At 51.2% G+C, this 15,818-nt stretch overlaps 7 protein-coding genes across 7 annotated transcripts; 4 read left to right on the top strand and 3 right to left on the bottom strand.

Annotated features, from left to right (window-relative positions):
- Nucleotides 1–803: 803 nt before the first annotated feature.
- Nucleotides 804–1,973, top strand: P174DRAFT_373224 (class I SAM-dependent methyltransferase; the record flags this gene model as incomplete). Its single annotated transcript, XM_024822484.1, has 1 exon — nt 804–1,973. The coding sequence occupies one exon, from the start codon at nt 804–806 to the stop codon at nt 1,971–1,973; it is 1,170 nt and encodes a 389-aa protein (XP_024681109.1).
- Nucleotides 1,974–2,164: 191 nt separating this feature from the next.
- On the bottom strand, nt 2,165–2,833 carry P174DRAFT_372468 (NADH-ubiquinone oxidoreductase complex 1/LYR family protein; the record flags this gene model as incomplete). The annotated part of the gene is made up of 3 exons (XM_024822433.1): nt 2,165–2,206; nt 2,517–2,680; nt 2,788–2,833. The coding sequence occupies 3 exons, from the start codon at nt 2,831–2,833 to the stop codon at nt 2,165–2,167; spliced, it is 252 nt and encodes an 83-aa protein (XP_024681108.1).
- Nucleotides 2,834–3,433: 600 nt separating this feature from the next.
- P174DRAFT_442354 (thioesterase family protein) lies at nt 3,434–4,750 on the top strand. The gene is made up of 4 exons (XM_024827560.1): nt 3,434–3,833; nt 3,904–3,912; nt 4,042–4,212; nt 4,275–4,750. Exons 1-4 carry the CDS (start codon nt 3,474–3,476, stop codon nt 4,626–4,628), a joined length of 894 nt encoding a protein of 297 aa, XP_024681107.1. The 5' UTR covers nt 3,434–3,473; the 3' UTR covers nt 4,629–4,750.
- A 2,637-nt stretch (nt 4,751–7,387) lies between these two features.
- P174DRAFT_461057 (putative ubiquitination network signaling protein) lies at nt 7,388–10,512 on the top strand (the record flags this gene model as incomplete). Its single annotated transcript, XM_024829963.1, has 3 exons — nt 7,388–9,137; nt 9,204–9,389; nt 9,509–10,512. 3 exons carry the CDS (start codon nt 7,388–7,390, stop codon nt 10,510–10,512), a joined length of 2,940 nt encoding a protein of 979 aa, XP_024681106.1.
- Nucleotides 10,513–11,186: 674 nt separating this feature from the next.
- P174DRAFT_372499 (flavin reductase family protein) lies at nt 11,187–12,095 on the bottom strand (the record flags this gene model as incomplete). The annotated part of the gene is made up of 2 exons (XM_024822434.1): nt 11,187–11,977; nt 12,044–12,095. The coding sequence occupies 2 exons, from the start codon at nt 12,093–12,095 to the stop codon at nt 11,187–11,189; spliced, it is 843 nt and encodes a 280-aa protein (XP_024681105.1).
- Nucleotides 12,096–12,228: 133 nt separating this feature from the next.
- Nucleotides 12,229–13,327, top strand: P174DRAFT_442351 (mitochondrial 54S ribosomal protein bL31m). The gene has a single exon (XM_024827559.1). The coding sequence runs from the start codon at nt 12,482–12,484 to the stop codon at nt 12,989–12,991; it is 510 nt and encodes a 169-aa protein (XP_024681104.1). The 5' UTR covers nt 12,229–12,481; the 3' UTR covers nt 12,992–13,327.
- Nucleotides 13,229–15,705, bottom strand: P174DRAFT_390816 (sorting nexin 1). Its single transcript, XM_024823499.1, has 6 exons — nt 15,546–15,705; nt 15,430–15,483; nt 14,868–15,355; nt 14,424–14,804; nt 13,767–14,369; nt 13,229–13,711 (listed from the first exon to the last, which is right to left on the bottom strand). The coding sequence occupies exons 1-6, from the start codon at nt 15,577–15,579 to the stop codon at nt 13,553–13,555; spliced, it is 1,719 nt and encodes a 572-aa protein (XP_024681103.1). The 5' UTR covers nt 15,580–15,705; the 3' UTR covers nt 13,229–13,552.
- Nucleotides 15,706–15,818: the final 113 nt, after the last annotated feature.

Here is a 15,818-nt window from a genome sequence, read left to right as displayed (position 1 = left end):
GCCCCTGATCAAGTTGATGGGCGTGGGCCAGCGGGGATATCTGATTCAAGCCAACGGAGTAGAGTAGATAGGGTCAGGCCTGGAATTCCGCCACACACGGAGTATCGCTTTTTTCTCCGTTCAAGAAAAGGACCGGGTAAAATGAGAGTGATGACGGTGGCATCCTAGTTTAACATCAACAATAATGGTCAGAGCGATTGGTCTTGATTGTGTCTTGGATTGCCTTGAAATCGTGCTCATGTCTGCGACCGTTCAGTGTAGTTTTCCCGTTGAGTGGTAACTACGGAGGAGTAATTTAAACGACATTATAGTTTCTCCTTTTGGTCTTTAGACTCCCGGCAACCGACGAGAGGCCCAGTCTCCCAGACCTACGAAGTAGGTAAGAAAAGACTTAGGCATTTTTGTCGGAGTCATCCCAGTGGAGTTCGACTGCCGATTTTAGGGTCGTGGACCGGACGGAGACTTGAGGCGCAATTTTGCGATGGTCTTTGCCCCCCTCCTTCTCTTCATGTCTTCTAGTCCCATGGATCAATCTCTCGTTCTCCGCAGTCCAGACCTGCTTCAATTAACTTACCTGAGCTCTCGTTTCTTGCGTTGCCCCTCCTGTCTCGTCTCCTGCTGCGACGCTTGATCCTTTGTCCGTTCCTACTGTTCTCACACCACCTCCTGTTACAATGGTATAATCACTCCGCTCAATTCTCCTTCCTACAATATATTTCGAAGGGGCCGGAATGCATATAGCTCGTCGCGGAATTTCGTCATTTCTCGACTGGTGAAGAATAAAATAGAGCTTCAATTCGGAAATGGATATGATGCAAACTACCTTCACCCCCGTGGCCTCCGGGTCCGACCTTCATTCCACCCTGAGCTCGACCGGTCCTACGTGGGCAGGCACTTCGACATCCTCCCTCTCGTCCATTAACGACTACACCTCCTACCCCCTCATCCGCCAAGGTGACCGCACCTATCTCAGAGACCCCGAAAATCTATACCCTTTGCCATGCGACCTGCCAGAAATTCACCGCCAGACATTGCGCTCCCTTATGCTCATTCGTGTCTTCGGAGGCCCTTTTTGTACGCCATCGCTAAACGAGCAGCCCCCCAAAAGGGTTCTGGAGATCGCATGCGGGTCGGGGTTATGGTCCAGTATGTGTCATGACTATTTCAGCCGTCGCGGCCATCGCAACATCGCCTTTCACGGCATCGACCTCGTCTCAGTGGCCCCCGATTTGCGCAAGAAAGGCGTGAACTGGCATTTCAAGCGGCATGACCTACGCAAGCCTCGCCTGCCGTACCCGGACGATTACTTTGACTTTGTGTTCATCAAAGACGCGGGAATGTGTCCGTCTAGTCCAGCACAGCAGGCGTCTGGCCTCAGCGAACCATTGCGTGTTCTCAAGTCTGGAGGATTTCTGGAAGTATGGGATTCTGACTGGGTATTTCGATCACTGCTTCCGAATCCGGCCCCAGCTCGCAAACTAGCTTCAAGGGAGCAGGAAGTCGCGGACAGCACCGCGACGTATACCTTTTCACCAGCCACACCCTTCACCGGAGCTCAGAACAAGTTTCTCCAGGATTATAATTCGTGGGTCGAGAAAGCCTTTGATCGCCGAAAACTCACTGCTATACCGTGCGCCACAATTGGGTTGTCTTTCAATGCTGAAGTTGACATCCTCGAAAAGGTGGACAGTCGTCGTATCGCCATTCCATTGGGTGAATTGCGATGGGAACGTGAAGGAGGTCGCCCACGCAAGCAATTGACCGCGGAGCAGATGTCAATCCGACGAACTGCACTTCTGACTGTTATTCAGATGATCGAAGGCATGGAGCCAATGCTCATGGAGGCCAGCGGGAAAAGCAGGGACGAGTGGGACAGGTGGTGGACCGCGATGATAAACGACTTGTTTCAGAAAGGAGGTCTCGCGAGTGGAGAGTGTCTGGAAGTGAGTGCTTGGTGGGGTCGAAAAAGGTAGACCCTGCTTGACGAAACTTCCGGTGGAGTCATAAAGATAAAGAGGCTTTGGTGTTTTGGATGCCAGAAAAGTCCATCGACTATTGCTCACGACCCTAATTGGTGATACCCCCAAGTCTATTCTGTGTTTTCATTTGTATATTTTCAAAACCTTCACCTAGTTTCAGGCAGCGCCACTGTATTTATTTATCCTCATACCTCTGTTTCAGCGTGCGGTACCGCTTCAGATAATACCTGGTTTGTTCATCAGCATCATGTCTGAAGGTTCGGGTGTGTGGATGCATGATATGAACGATCTCCTCATGATAAACGGTGGTCCAGCAGTGGCTATCCTAGAATATATGTAATAAATTGTTCCTTTGGAATCCATCCTGCTCGGGAGTCGGTGTAGAGTGGTTTGTGGAAGGGCAGGCTCTCGGAGTTGGTGGGGTGGTGTGGGTGAAGGTAGAGTCCGCGTTCTTACATAGCTTCAATCTCTGATGCGTAGATAATTAGCGGTTGAAACTTTCACGCCAGAGACTCCCGAATTTCTGGAGACGAAGACTTCAATCATACCCTTTTTTACAAACTGTGCCCTCGCTATCCCTGTCCGAATCTTTTCTTCGTCGGCCAGATGCGCTTGGCCGGAGAACGCTCTATGCAGCCTTTGCCTGAAATAATCATATCCAAGAGGGTATTCTCGCCCGAGGTAGAGAAGCTCTGCAGTATCTGAATTAGTTTCAATGATATAAACGCATATAGTCATTCAATGAAGGGCATTTCGGTTCAGTGTCGAAATAGCGGAAAGGACGAAACACAGTATGCAGAGCAAATACCTTTGTAAATATTGATGACTTGTCGACGGAGCTCTGGATTCGTCATTGTTATTGCATTGAATTAAAGACAAGGAGGGTCAGTGTCTGGGTGGGATGGCTGCAAGACGTTGTCGGGATGTTGTTGTTCTGCGGCCGGAAGATGTCGGTGACGTCGTTTGGCGGGCGGCCTGCTATATTAGGTGTGGATTAGGGACTACCCAGCATACAGCCTCGGCTGAATTTTCCTTGAAGTCAATCTGTTTAGATTTATGAGTAATGATTATTAGTAGAAAGCTCGCGCCTGGAGGATATATTTTCTTACTTATACTTATTATTGTGGGCTTGCCCTAGAGATGTTGCGGAATATATATAGTTGATGCGGTGCGGAGAAGCTTATTATGGAAAGTAGTAACAGTGCTGCTCTTCAAATTGAACTTCCTAGGCCACCTCTATGATTTTATCACAGATGCTACTCAGGAATAGTGCTCATCTACATCCCTGGATGATAGTCCATTAGCCCATTGACCCGGCAATCACGTCAGGTTAGTACATAGTATCTTCGATTTCGGCATTTGCGAAGGTGGAGAGTGGGGAGAGCCCGGGGTTAACCGTCCGCCCCATGCTTCTTGGAGTGTCCGTGGGAGCTAGACCAGCAACAATCCCATTCCCAAACTCTCTCCCATCCCTGTTGTACATAGTCCTGCTGAATGATGATCGCAATTCAAACACTCAAAAGACAGCGCCTCACTGCGATCACGTCTCAAGCCTCAAGTTGCTATCCCCGGTTCTTCTCAATATCGCCCACCTCCCAGGATGCTCACTCCTCGGCCTCGAAGCAACCCCCATCCAAACCTCACCCCATTGATCCGCGATGGCTTACCATGATCAAAAGACGGATTGGAAAATGCATGATGTTCGGTCTGAAGCCGCCACAGGTCAAGGAAGCAGGAAACATACTTCAGCGCATTGCGCGGGATTGGCGCGAGCTGATCGCCGGCAGCGAGGGCTATCTGACAGATGAACAGAGGAGGGGTTTATATCGGCAGACGGTGGCTTGGGGAGAAATGGTAGGGCCCATGGAAGCAGGACCCTTGTAATGGAACTATGCTGACGGAGGACGTTCTGCGCTGGCAACAGGATAGCATGGTGAGTGTTACCCGATTCACCTGTTGTTTATACTAAGACAGCCTGACGATTGACCAGGGTATGTGCACCTTCCGCCCTACAATTACAAACAGCTGCAGATGTAGCTGAGATTGGTGACAATGCCATCCAGGACACGTCAATAACGTCACGTACCTCCGATACGCCGAAACCGCACGGGTGTACTTCATTCGCAACATCGCCGTACATATAGATCCAGCACACAGGAAAGACTGGATGAATCTGGTTAGCCCAAAAGGAGTTGGCGTCATTGTCCGCAGTCTCAAAATCGACTACAAATTCGTACGGGGACATCCCTCTTCTTCCTCTGATTCTTTGCTGACGAAGTGCGCCTGCTGCTGCAGCCCATGACGTACCCCGACAAAGTCACCGTCTACCACAAACTAGTCCACGACCCCTCGGCTCAGCAATCTCAATTCGCGTTCGACCTTCAGGCTATAATTTTATCCGAAGCGCGTCAGCGACCTGCTGCCCGCGTGCATGAGGATATTGTCGTGTACGATTACAAGCAGAACAAGAAGACTACCCTGCCGCCATTTGTCGAGGCGCAATTTCTGACCATGTGGGATCTCCAAGAGCGAGCCAGGAGACACTGGCAGCAGCAGATCCTTGATATTGAGACGCAAGTCCGCAAATTGGAAGTGGAAAGCTGGGATCGGGAGGATGCTGTCGAGGATATGGGTTCTGCGAGGAAATGAAAGCCTTAGCTCTAAGGTGAGGTGGCTAGCTCAAGGTCTTTATTCTTATATGGTTTAGAGGGTATAGAATTCTGTCCTGGAGTAGGACAGCCATAGACAGGCAATGAAGAGTGAGAGAAAGCATGAAATGTCGTCTTCGACGGGACCTTTCGTCCGTGTGTGTTACCGTGCATTGTCGCGTTTGTCGAAATTATGCATGGGATTTTCCACTAATGCCCAAGGTTCTAACTGGTAGAGGTGTGCAATCACCGGATGCTTGTTATCATTCCCATGCAGGCCAAACCAATACAGCGCGAGGTGAGCACTATTGCTAAATAATATACATGCATCAGCACAAGCTTAACAGATGCAATTCAGAGCGGAGAAGGCGTCCCGACGCTTGTGATGCTGCATCGATTTACGCATTGAGCTCTACCGTTCAGGCTGTTGCCCTTAGTTGATAAGGCTCGATCTCGACGAGCACTAAGTAAACAACCAAGGGAATTGCAATTATGTTTACAGCCCCGTATATATAGGTACAATGGGTACCGAGCCATACAATGATGTACCAGGGAAGGGGATGGCGCCATACACAATTGTCGTCTTCGCTGAACCATCATCGTCGTACATCCAGGTCCGTGGATTTGATACCTTACCTAGGTAAATTTAAGCCACGAACAAAACCTTAGTATCATATGACACTCAATAAACCCTGGCGCCGGGGCATTTCCGACAAAATACCCAGAATAAGTTTGGCCCGATTATCCTCTTTAGGGTAAAACCTGTCGATCATTCATCGTTATTCCCAGTGTCTTCCAGTTGATCCAATCAAGACCGGCTTAAGGAAGATTGATTGACAATCAAGAATCAACAGTCATGTAGGCAAATATGCTGAGTGCAAAAGATCTTCATCTACCTCTCTACTCCGTACTTGTTTGGCTATCATGCACTGAGCCATACTATGACCCTAAAGACAATGAATACAAACGGTCAACTCAACCATCGGAGTCAAGAGCTATTGCTCGAATCTGGTGAAAAAATCTCTGCTGTTCCAACCTTTGCCTACCAGATCAGACGTTGTGCCCTTTGTAGCTGTCGAAGTGGGAAAGTCGACCCCGCTCAGAAGCGGAGGATTTGATCGTCGGATGATCGACCTGCTTTGAATGATTTTGAGCACAGCATATCCCTGCGCATGGCGGCAGAAGATAGCTTGACAGAGAAGCGAATATTTGTATGGCCACTTTTTGCGTCAGTGAGGGGTAACTGGAAAGTAAGCAGTAGGTCATGTACCATGGGCCATGGCATTGTTGACCTATCAAGCCAATCAAGGAAGCAATCTCATTGCGATAGATGCCGGACACGTAGTCGTGCTTAAGAGCAGTGATATATGAGAAAAATAAGGCCGAATCATTTCCGTTTATCTCAGACATAGTGGACGCATGTATATCAGCCGGTCAGTATCTTGGCCACACAAGTACCGTAGTGCCAGAGGACTTGGTGAATCCATTATACGGACTTCTTAAACGATTTGGCATCAATCAGAAGAACCTCGTCTTGGACAGATCCTAGACCCTGAATATCTATCTGTTTTTGAGGTTGATTATAGAGATATCACGGGAGGGTTGAAACTTGCAGGAGTTTATCAGATAGCCGCCAAGCTAGAAGAAGCTTACCCCGTTACCGTCGTAATCATTTTGAAACAAGCGTTCTGCAGTACGGAGTAAAATAGGCAGATCTGTTTATGTCAGATTGACTTGTCATAACATAGCCACATTATGAACGAATGAGAGTAATCAGAATATGTCAATTTGAAGAGTGTCGTTTTTGTCACGGATTCATTCCTTCTGCAGGAGTAGGACAGAAACATACCAGCAATCGCTCCATCTCTGGTTGAAGATCCCAAAAATAACAAACCTCGGCAGCCAACCGGAATGAAACGCTGCCTTGGGTTGCGCTCTTCCATCAGCCCATCTGGTCAGGTGATAATAGTCTATAATCCGGCCGTCTGGGATCTGCTGTACTGTATTGCGTATTTCCAACATTACACGCCAACTGGTCAAGCAAGTGCCATTTAAAAGTTGGTTATGATGCCTCAGGCCGCAGCCCTTTACTCTTCTGGTGCTTAGTAGACGCGGAAGCCTTACTGCCTTGGGCTGAGGGTCCTTTTTCTCTCCCAAAGTTCCAGTAGCAAATCTGGCTGAGTGGCTTACATTGGCTCAATCGTCTTCTCTTTTCTTTCTTTTTCTGGTCCGGTTCTGACGATCAGTTCCAACCTTCCTGTGAACTAGACTCCTACGGTAAAAAGGTAGACTAGATTTCCTACGAGGCTACTCTCTCTCTCCCTTCCCGCCTCGTTTCGTCCATCCAGATTCCGAGAAAACCAAACCAAAAAAACCTCCGTTCTTTTTCCTTTCCTCTTTCCCTTACCATTCCCTCCAAACCCGCCCTCCCGCCACGCTATCTCAGCCCTCACCTTCTCATCCTCCTTCTCTACGGTCTTGTCTTGTCTTGTCTTTTCCTTTTTCTCTATTCATTTACCATTAGTCTCCTCTACCGCCTTTGCGAGACCCCTCTTGTCGTTCCTTTCCATCCCGCTCCCGCACATATTGCCAACCTGAGATATCGCCATTCTCCCTTCCTGCTCGCCCCTTCCAAGTCGTCCTTCCTCCATTTTCCATTTTCCTTCAAAATTGTCTACGTCTTCACTCACCTGCCTGGTCCAAGTCCTTGGCTTTAATCTGCCAAGCTGACTCGGACCTGGGTGTTAGGCTCCTCTGTCGATGCCACGTTCATCGGCTACGGCTAGGAAGAGTCATAGCAATCGGCATGAGAATGGCAGCGCAAATACGGGGAAAAAAGTGGCCAAACAGAAATCCAATGGACATCTAAACGGTATCATCAACGGCGGCTCTGCGTCCAGTTCTCTTTCCTCCTCTCAAGTCGATTTGCCGTCGTCTCGCTCTTCCAGCGATCCGGCCATCCCCACAACGACCGCAGCACCGACCAAGCTCAACGGAACGCTGGATAGCTCCAAGGCGGATTGCAATGCGCCTGATCATTTGAACGGATACGCCAAGGGAAATGCCGACATGTCGTATGTGCAGAACAATGGTGTCGCCTCGCAGACCGGTGGCGATGTTGCAGGACTGGCTTCGCGTCGTACTGAGAAGTCGGCGACCGGTGCCAAGAGGTCGCCTTCGAATGCCTCAATTAACCCTCTCCAACTCGCGTCGACCATCCTCAAATCATGCCCCATGTACGACACGATCGCGATCTTGATCTTTCTGCTCCAACTCCCGCCCATGGTTCTCACTCTGGTTCAGTTTTTGTTCGCCTCTTTGACCTTCTTGCCTCCTAGTGGTGCGTCGACCGGTTCCTTGACGTCCAATTTCGACATCTTTCAAGGCCCCGCTGGAACTCCTTCCCTCGGTACAATGATCGCGATGGATGGGTTCTGTTTACTGATATGGGGCTTGTTCATGTGGACCTGGGCGCAGAATTTCGCGCTGGACTTGGCCCACGTTCAAGTTGCCATCACGCTAGGTGGAGGAGGATTTGGAAAGAACGGGGGGGTGAACACCCTCTGTGTTGGTATAGTTTTGATAATGCACCTTGTACGGAGCAAAGGTATACAGGATTTTGTTATAGGTCATCTTCTTTCGTCGAACATCATCAGTCCCGATATGTTGTCGCAATATTCGCATCTTTTGCCTACTGAGTTTCGCCGCACCGAACCACAGACGTCGCCGAGCTGGCTTCGGAGTCTACTCGCAGTCCATATACTGGCCCAAGCGGGCACCGCCATGGCGAGACGGTCAATGGCAAAGAACAGAACGCCTAACCCTCCTCGTACCGGCAAGCGCATCGACACGGAAGCATCCGCCGGCTCGCAGACACAGATCGATTCTGCTTTCGAGTCAGGGGCCAGTGTCTCGTCATATATCGGTGCTGATGGGCAGATTGTCACCCCGACAGCGCACAAGGATGGGAGAGATCGATTACTTTCGGCGAAGAAACGCAGGAGACAGGCAAATCAGGTGCGGAGTCGTCAACCGTTTTGGGCGGCACTGGCAAGCACAAAGATCACCGTCATGAGAGAGTATGAACACTCTAGGGCTTTGTCGAAGACAGCTCGCGGTCTTCCCATGACCGAGGATGATCTTCAAGGACTTTCCCTGGACGATGGACTTGTATGGATTACGGAAATCGACAGTTCAACGATAAAATTTGCGGCTGGTGATTTTTCTTCGGCGGATGATTCAAGCGGTTCGGGAGCCTGCGAAGCTGGATGTCTAGCGAGCGAGGATATGGAACCGTTCTACGTGTGCGTGAATGGAGCCCTTTGGGCCACCGCTACAATATGCAAAGTGCACGATGCACCGAAAGGATCGAGTATGGTACATTGGCGGGGCGAGATTTCTGGTCTGGCACCCAATTGTGCTTACACTTGCTCGTTTGTGCGGAGCGATACCGATGAGGAGATATGTGTCATTAGTGTCAAAACCCCAGCGACCAATGATGCAGAACAAGGTAAGAACGGCCATTTGTGGACCTTTGCACACAATGTAAAGTTTTATTAACTTTTCAAAGCAGCAGTCTCTTCGGTATCAACCCCACCGCAGCCGTCGTATCGTCCTTCATCCCCAACGACTACGCTGAAGAACTCTATTGTCAACGCTGAAGCCAAGTTGAACGAGAAGCGATCTCGGCTCAGAAAGGCCAAGAACGATCACAAGCTTGTCATTTCCAAAATCAGGAAGGAGCTTGACAATTACAACCATCGTCTACACAGCGGAACAGATGAAAACAGGCAGAAACAACGCTCGCTGCAACTGGAAAGGAACATTCGGCAAACGGAAGAGGCCACTGCCTTGCTTGAGGATCAGCTTGACAACCTGGAGAATGTCCCGAGGAAGAACTTCGAGAGTGGTCGGACCAGAAAGCCAAACACGAACACGAGCTGAGTCTGCTCAATTCGGCAAAGGAGGAGCTCGCCTCTGCTCGGTCCGCTGTTGCCCGTGAAGTCTCCTCGTTGGAAACTGAGTTGAGCTCTGCGATTCAGAGGCGGGAGCGTCTTCAAAGCCGCCGTACTAGGATCAACGAACAATATGAGAGGATTGTCTCTGCTAATGCGCAAGGGCTCAACGAGCGCGAGCGTCGCGCAGCAGAACAATTTGCCCGAGAGCAGGACCAAGCAAAACTCGAAGCGACTTTCAACGAGCAGTTTGCCAGTATTGGGCAGTCTGTGCAAGAGTACCAGTTACGCGCGCAACAAATCTGGCAACAATGTGACGCTATCGAGCAAGCCATCCAGCAGCAACACCAGCAGATGCTCTTGGATCCTGGTCCGTTGACCCCCGAGGGTAATCTGCCCGGGACGAATCCGTTCTCCGAGTCGGCCTTGCCACTGGGCGCCTTGACATCGACTGCTCCGAGCAACAGATCACTGCTAGGGCTCAGCTTCCCGCCTTTGAAGTCCAGTCCCCTTCAGACCGCGTCTTCTCCGGTTGGTGCGTCATCTTCTCACCCCACGAGTCCAGTGCAGCAGCCGTCGTATCTCAACTTTCCAACTTCCCCCCTCGTCAATGCCAGCTCTCACCTCGATTCGGACTTTGTCTATCGTGATCGATCTTTCTCGAACCGGTCTGCCCGCAGCAGCCTCTATGGCTCCGACTTCATGGACTCAAGTCGTCGTCAGCCTTTCCAGCTCGACTTGTCTGAGCTGCTTGCTGACAAGAGAAGCCCGGGATCCGATAGCAATACCGCTCTGAATTCGGGCTTGAGACCTGTTTCCAGCCCTTTCCAACGGGCGGGTAGCCGTGGAAGCGGTAGCGGAAGCAATGGAACTGGTGGAAGTGGTAGCGGAAGCGGCAGTCCTAGCTCTGTGTACGGTAAAACCAACTAGGGCATGGGCTGATTCAAGAGGCTCTCGCGGAGTCTTCTGTGCGGATCCCAAGGGTACTCCTGGTTGTGTGTTCTGTCTCCAATTTCTGCTTGTGTTATTCTCTCGGTGTGATGTGGTGCTTGATGTCAAGAGAGGGGATTCCTGTTCTCTCCGACTTCTAGTGCTCCGCTCAATTCCCGTCGCCTGAGAACAGTCGATCCTGTGTCCTTCATCCTGTGTAGATTTCTTGGATAAAAGAATCAAAAAGCCTACCATTTGCCATCACTTGTCGTTATGAAGCGTCCAATATCAATATGTCGGTCAATGTTCGCGGTGCCAGCACCCGACCTGCCGTAGAGAATCTGCCTAGCGAGAGTCGGCAGTTAGTAGTTATGCCAGCGTCGTCTGGGTTACAAATCCAACGCTACAGATCCGTCAACCTGGGAAGGTGTGAAAGATAGATAATCTGTACATTTCTTTCCGCGTCTTTTCGATAAGTGGCTGTTCCCCCCCATCTTACATATAAGGGGAATTCTATGTACAAATGGCCTAAAACCTATATATGCGGTGCAATCTTGAATGACACACCGCGCTCTTGATGGATTGGATTCACCTGTCAGCCGACGGCAGGAAGCAATTATATGAGTGTGGGCAGTCATGGGTCCCAGCCGCAACCCATGCTCTAGGATCGATAATTATATTTCATGGCCCATTTCCCAGAATTTAGTATTAGCATATGTCAGGCATAAATCCTTTGCAGAGCCGGACGATACTGATGTCGCCGTCTCTGATTCAGGAAGATGCCGCAAGAGCGCTTGCACGACGGTCCCAACGACGATTGTGTGGTCGTAGATCTCCACTCGCTGAGTATTGAGCTGGCACTCGAACACAAACGGGAAGTCCTCGATGCTCTCCTCCTCGGTGTTTGTCTGGCTGATGGCTCTCCGTCGCAGGATGGGGAGCGGTCTAGTGACGGACCCGTCGGCAGAGATATGTTGCACGAATTCAAAGTCTCCCTTTCCGCTTAGGAGGGCTAGATTGTGGTTTCCTCTGGAGAAATCCCGGGCCAGGGTTGCGGTTGCCGGGGTCGGGGCTAGGAGATGGACGAGGAACCGGCCGGAGGACTGGAGGGCGGTTAGGGTCTCTGATGGGCGGCGCACGTTGAACGAGATGACGGGTGAGGGATGGAGGGTAACCGTGTTGAAGGAGGAGACGGTCATGCCGCGGAAGGCTTTGTCGATGGGGCCCTGCGGATCTGTGGCTGTGATAATGGCGACCGGGTAGGGTACACGGCGCATGAGCAGGCGGACTTGGTCGGTCAGTGAAAGCGCAGGCCGCGCTGACGCCGGCTTCTTGGGTTCACTGCCAGCTTGCGAAGCATGGGCCGAAGTTCCGTATTGTCTGCGCGGCCATGGTTGCTGAGGTGCTCCGCATCGGATGGTGATGTTGGACAGTCGGTTAGGTAGAGCCAGTATAGATTGTTGCTCTGGTCGTATTTGGTTAGACGATGAACAGGTGACATGTGCAAGGAATTGGGGCAAATCTTCCATACCCACTTTGATATTTACGGCCGACAGTACGGATAGCGAATATGGCAGCTTCATCCCGCCGATGGGAGAGCGGACGGAGCTCTGGACGAGTGGAGCTCAGGGCGAATGCACGAGGGAACGATCAGAGAAAAGACCATAAAGTCTCTTAAATCTCATCCTGAAAGCCCAGCAAATCCTTCGATAGCCTTCAATTGATAGCCGTTATCACTTCGGCAGCAGATTATATCCACCCAGAAACCTCCGCGGCCGGGGACGATGAGAAAAAGAAGCGGAGGTTTATCTGCTTACATAACCCCAGATCCATGAACGATCCGCGAAATTTCACGGCCAAAACCCATCGACCGATAACCATCGCAACAGTGCTCGTGCTACCCAATCCAATTGAAACCCCCCGGAAATTCAACTACCTGCACGCCTGGGTTTCCTATCAGCGGACACAAATGTCAATCCACATCCCACTCCGCCGCAGCGCGGTCAGCACCGCCCGAGTCCAGACATCCACCACCTACATCTGCTCGCAATGCCGACATGCCACACTCCTCCGGCGCCCCAAGCGCCCCTACACCTTCACGCAGCTCATCACCCTCTCTGACGGCAGCACCTTCACACACCGCACCACCTCCCCGACACCCATCTACCGCTCGACCCGAGACACGCGCAACTCGCTGCTCTGGAACCCGTCGTCCAGCAAGCTGATGAACGTCGAGGAGGACGAAGCCGGTCGACTCGCTGCCTTCAGAGCCAAGTTTGGACGGAGCTGGGATGCGAATACGCCTGTTGAAGGAGAGACGGATGCCAAGGCCGCTGCTAAGGGCAAGGAGGCGGCTGATGCTGATGCGGCTGCTGCTGCTGAGGCCGCGCTGGCAGAGGAGGAAGACGACAATCTGCTTGACCTGATTAGTTCGTTTGGACAGGAGATGGAGCAGGAACCTCCGAAGAAGAAGAAATAGGTTGATCCTTTTGGGGCTGAGTGTGCGGTGGGTTTGAGTGTATGATACGCAACGGAGGTCGGATGGCTTCAACGCAATCTTCATCTGGGATTTTATGGTGCGTTGACGGAGGAAGGCCGCCTTTGATGTTGCACGGAGAGATTCCTCTATTTTCTTTTTGGCTCCACGGTTTTTGTTTACTCGTCTTGTCGGTTTTATGGCCCATATACATGTACATCATACCATCTGAAGGGATTTCAGCATACTATTGAATTGGACCCTGAACATGTCATTTTTACCAGGGCTTGAAGGAGTCAGATATAGTTTACACGGAAGACAATCATAGTGATAATCCGACAGAATATTAAAGAAACCGGGTTCAGACAAAGCACCAATCATACGACCCTCCGAACGGTATCTGGGTTGCGTGCTCAGCGCGAGGTAGAACAAGTGAGTGCGGTTTTAAGGGCTATGGAGGCTCGCCAGCGAAGCGATACGTAGATCCGGGTCAAACTAGGCCAAAGAATCATCGCAATTCAGTTATACATGGCGAGAAAAGGTCAGGAGCTAGCCCAGGGCGAGCTACGTCGCCTCCTCCGCAGCTACCGGGGCCGAACCGCTGGCTTCGTCTGTCGCCTGTTGCGCAGGAGCATTTGCTGCAACAGGAGGGGACGCAAAGAAGGGGATACCCTCTTCACCAGCATCCAACTGCAAGAGGAACGTCTCCCACAACTCGATCAACTGTAAGACTATCAGTAAATCTGATCAGAAGCTTGAGTAGCTCGGTAAAGCTCACCTCCTTCTGCGCCTCCACTGCACTTTCCAGGAATGTCTCGACGCCAGACTTGAAATCCTCCACCTTTTCTTTCTCAAATCTCTGCAATTCATTACGCATCAAACGGCCCATATCGTCGAATAACAGCCTGGCCTGGTGCACTTTCCTTTCCGCGTCGGCCACATCGGCGTTGGCTTGATTGAGGCGATCCTGCTGCGTCTTTCCTTGTCTGAGAAGCTTCTCCTGGGTATGCTTCCGTTTTTGCAGCTCAGACTCCGCCGCGTGCCAGCTATGGAAGGCTTTTTGTCGCTGAGAGAAAGCTGTCTTGACGCTTCCGATGATGCGAAGGTATTCATCGATGGTGATTCCTAGTGTAAGAACATCCTGCTGAGCTTGACGCTCATAAAGTTCCTTGATGCGCAACTGCAAATCTGAGAGTCCGTCCAATGGACTGGAAAGGGCCGGAGACAACTCGACAGCCGCCAAAGCGTGAAGTGAAGACGAAAAATCGCCAGCCGCTTCTGCCAATCCCTTGCGCTGCGCGACCACAACATCAATCGCCTTCAGCAAAGCTTTGAGTTGATTCTCCAGCGCGTCCATGTATATCTTCCTATCGTGGAACCACTATACTCAAGTTAGCTTAACGGCTTGACTGTATGCAAACCACAAGGGACTCACATCATCGTGTTCTACGAACTTTCCACTCCCACCTACGCTAATTCCAAAGGAGCTGAACATTCCCTTGTTCTGACCTAGATCCGGTTCCCTGTTCTCCTTGTTCTTGACATCCATATTAAACGATTCGCTTTCCAGGAATATCTTCAGATCCGCATCATGCTGCAGGATTGGATGTGCCGCAATCTTGTTGAGCATGCGCTCAAGTGCAGCCCTTCTAGACTCAACGAAGTTCGTGTCGAAACGGCCAACAGCTTGCTTTTCAGGCGGAGGAGGTACAACAACACCGGGGTTGTTATTGTGCATGGAATTGTAGAGCCATAAGAAATCGCGGTATCTGCGGCTGACGGTAAACTCCGGTTGTCGATACGCCTTCGATGTTGTCTGTACTGCGTATCAGCGCCTTGCATCCCATACATGAATGGAAATGTAGAGAGGGGAGCTTACCTTCGTTCGAACTTGGTACACGATGTGGCTACTTGTCAGGTCTCCCACCTTGTGCGGATCACCCACTGTGATTTCGAATGTCGGCTTGGAAGCCTCTTCAATGCTGATACTGGGCTGAGATTGCCTCTTCGTCCCGTCCGCGTCTGCCGGGAGCTGTACAGGGGGCGGTCCCCTGAACCCCGCACCATCCTCTTCCAGATGTACCGAGTCTCCCAACCCACCAGCACTAGATGTTTGTGATGTAGATGACGTCGGACGAGCACCGCGACCTGCAAAAGGCTCCTTCTGGGGTGGTGTTGGTGCTTGCTCAATGACTGGAGCGAGACTATCGGTGGGCTTGTCTCCGAGCGGACCAAGCGGATCTACGGCGTCATCCACGGCTTCCAGCCTGGTGGCCTGCGCGCTGATTTTGCGAGCACCTCGCGGGTTTCGTCGGACGGGTGAACGGGTAGCGCTTGGGCTGGCTGGTTGTGTTGATCGTTCCGGTGCTGCAGAAGCGATGAGCTCATGTTGCAGGACGTGATGAGGAGTGCGCGGTATGCAATACCGCGGGTGAACATACCGACTTCTTCAGTTTCCGGTCTCTGTGTACCATGACTTGACTGCGAGGGCACATCTATGCTTACAATCAGAGAGGGCAATTTGGAGTTGAGTGGTGACACTGTGCTGCCTGCTTACCGCCCCACGGGGAGTCTCCAGCGTCCAGATCCATGATAGCTGTATGGGTATGAAGGCAATGGGTGCTAATATTTCAGAGACGATAAGACTAATAGTCTGTATGAAAAACTCAAAACGAGGACAAGGCCCAGAGCCGATGAGGGGTTAGCGATTGCAGTTGACAGCTGGAGATTGTATGTAGGAGTCGGACGGATGATCCGCGCGGTCGTCCCTGCGACTCTGTCCCAGCCTGGCTCCCCGCCAAGGCTTCCCTGGTTGGGTTGCTTAGGAAGC

This window comes from Aspergillus novofumigatus (assembly GCF_002847465.1).
Source record: "Aspergillus novofumigatus IBT 16806 chromosome Unknown P174scaffold_5, whole genome shotgun sequence".
NCBI lineage: Eukaryota > Fungi > Ascomycota > Eurotiomycetes > Eurotiales > Aspergillaceae > Aspergillus > Aspergillus novofumigatus.
This window is presented reverse-complemented; position numbering and strand designations above follow the sequence as displayed.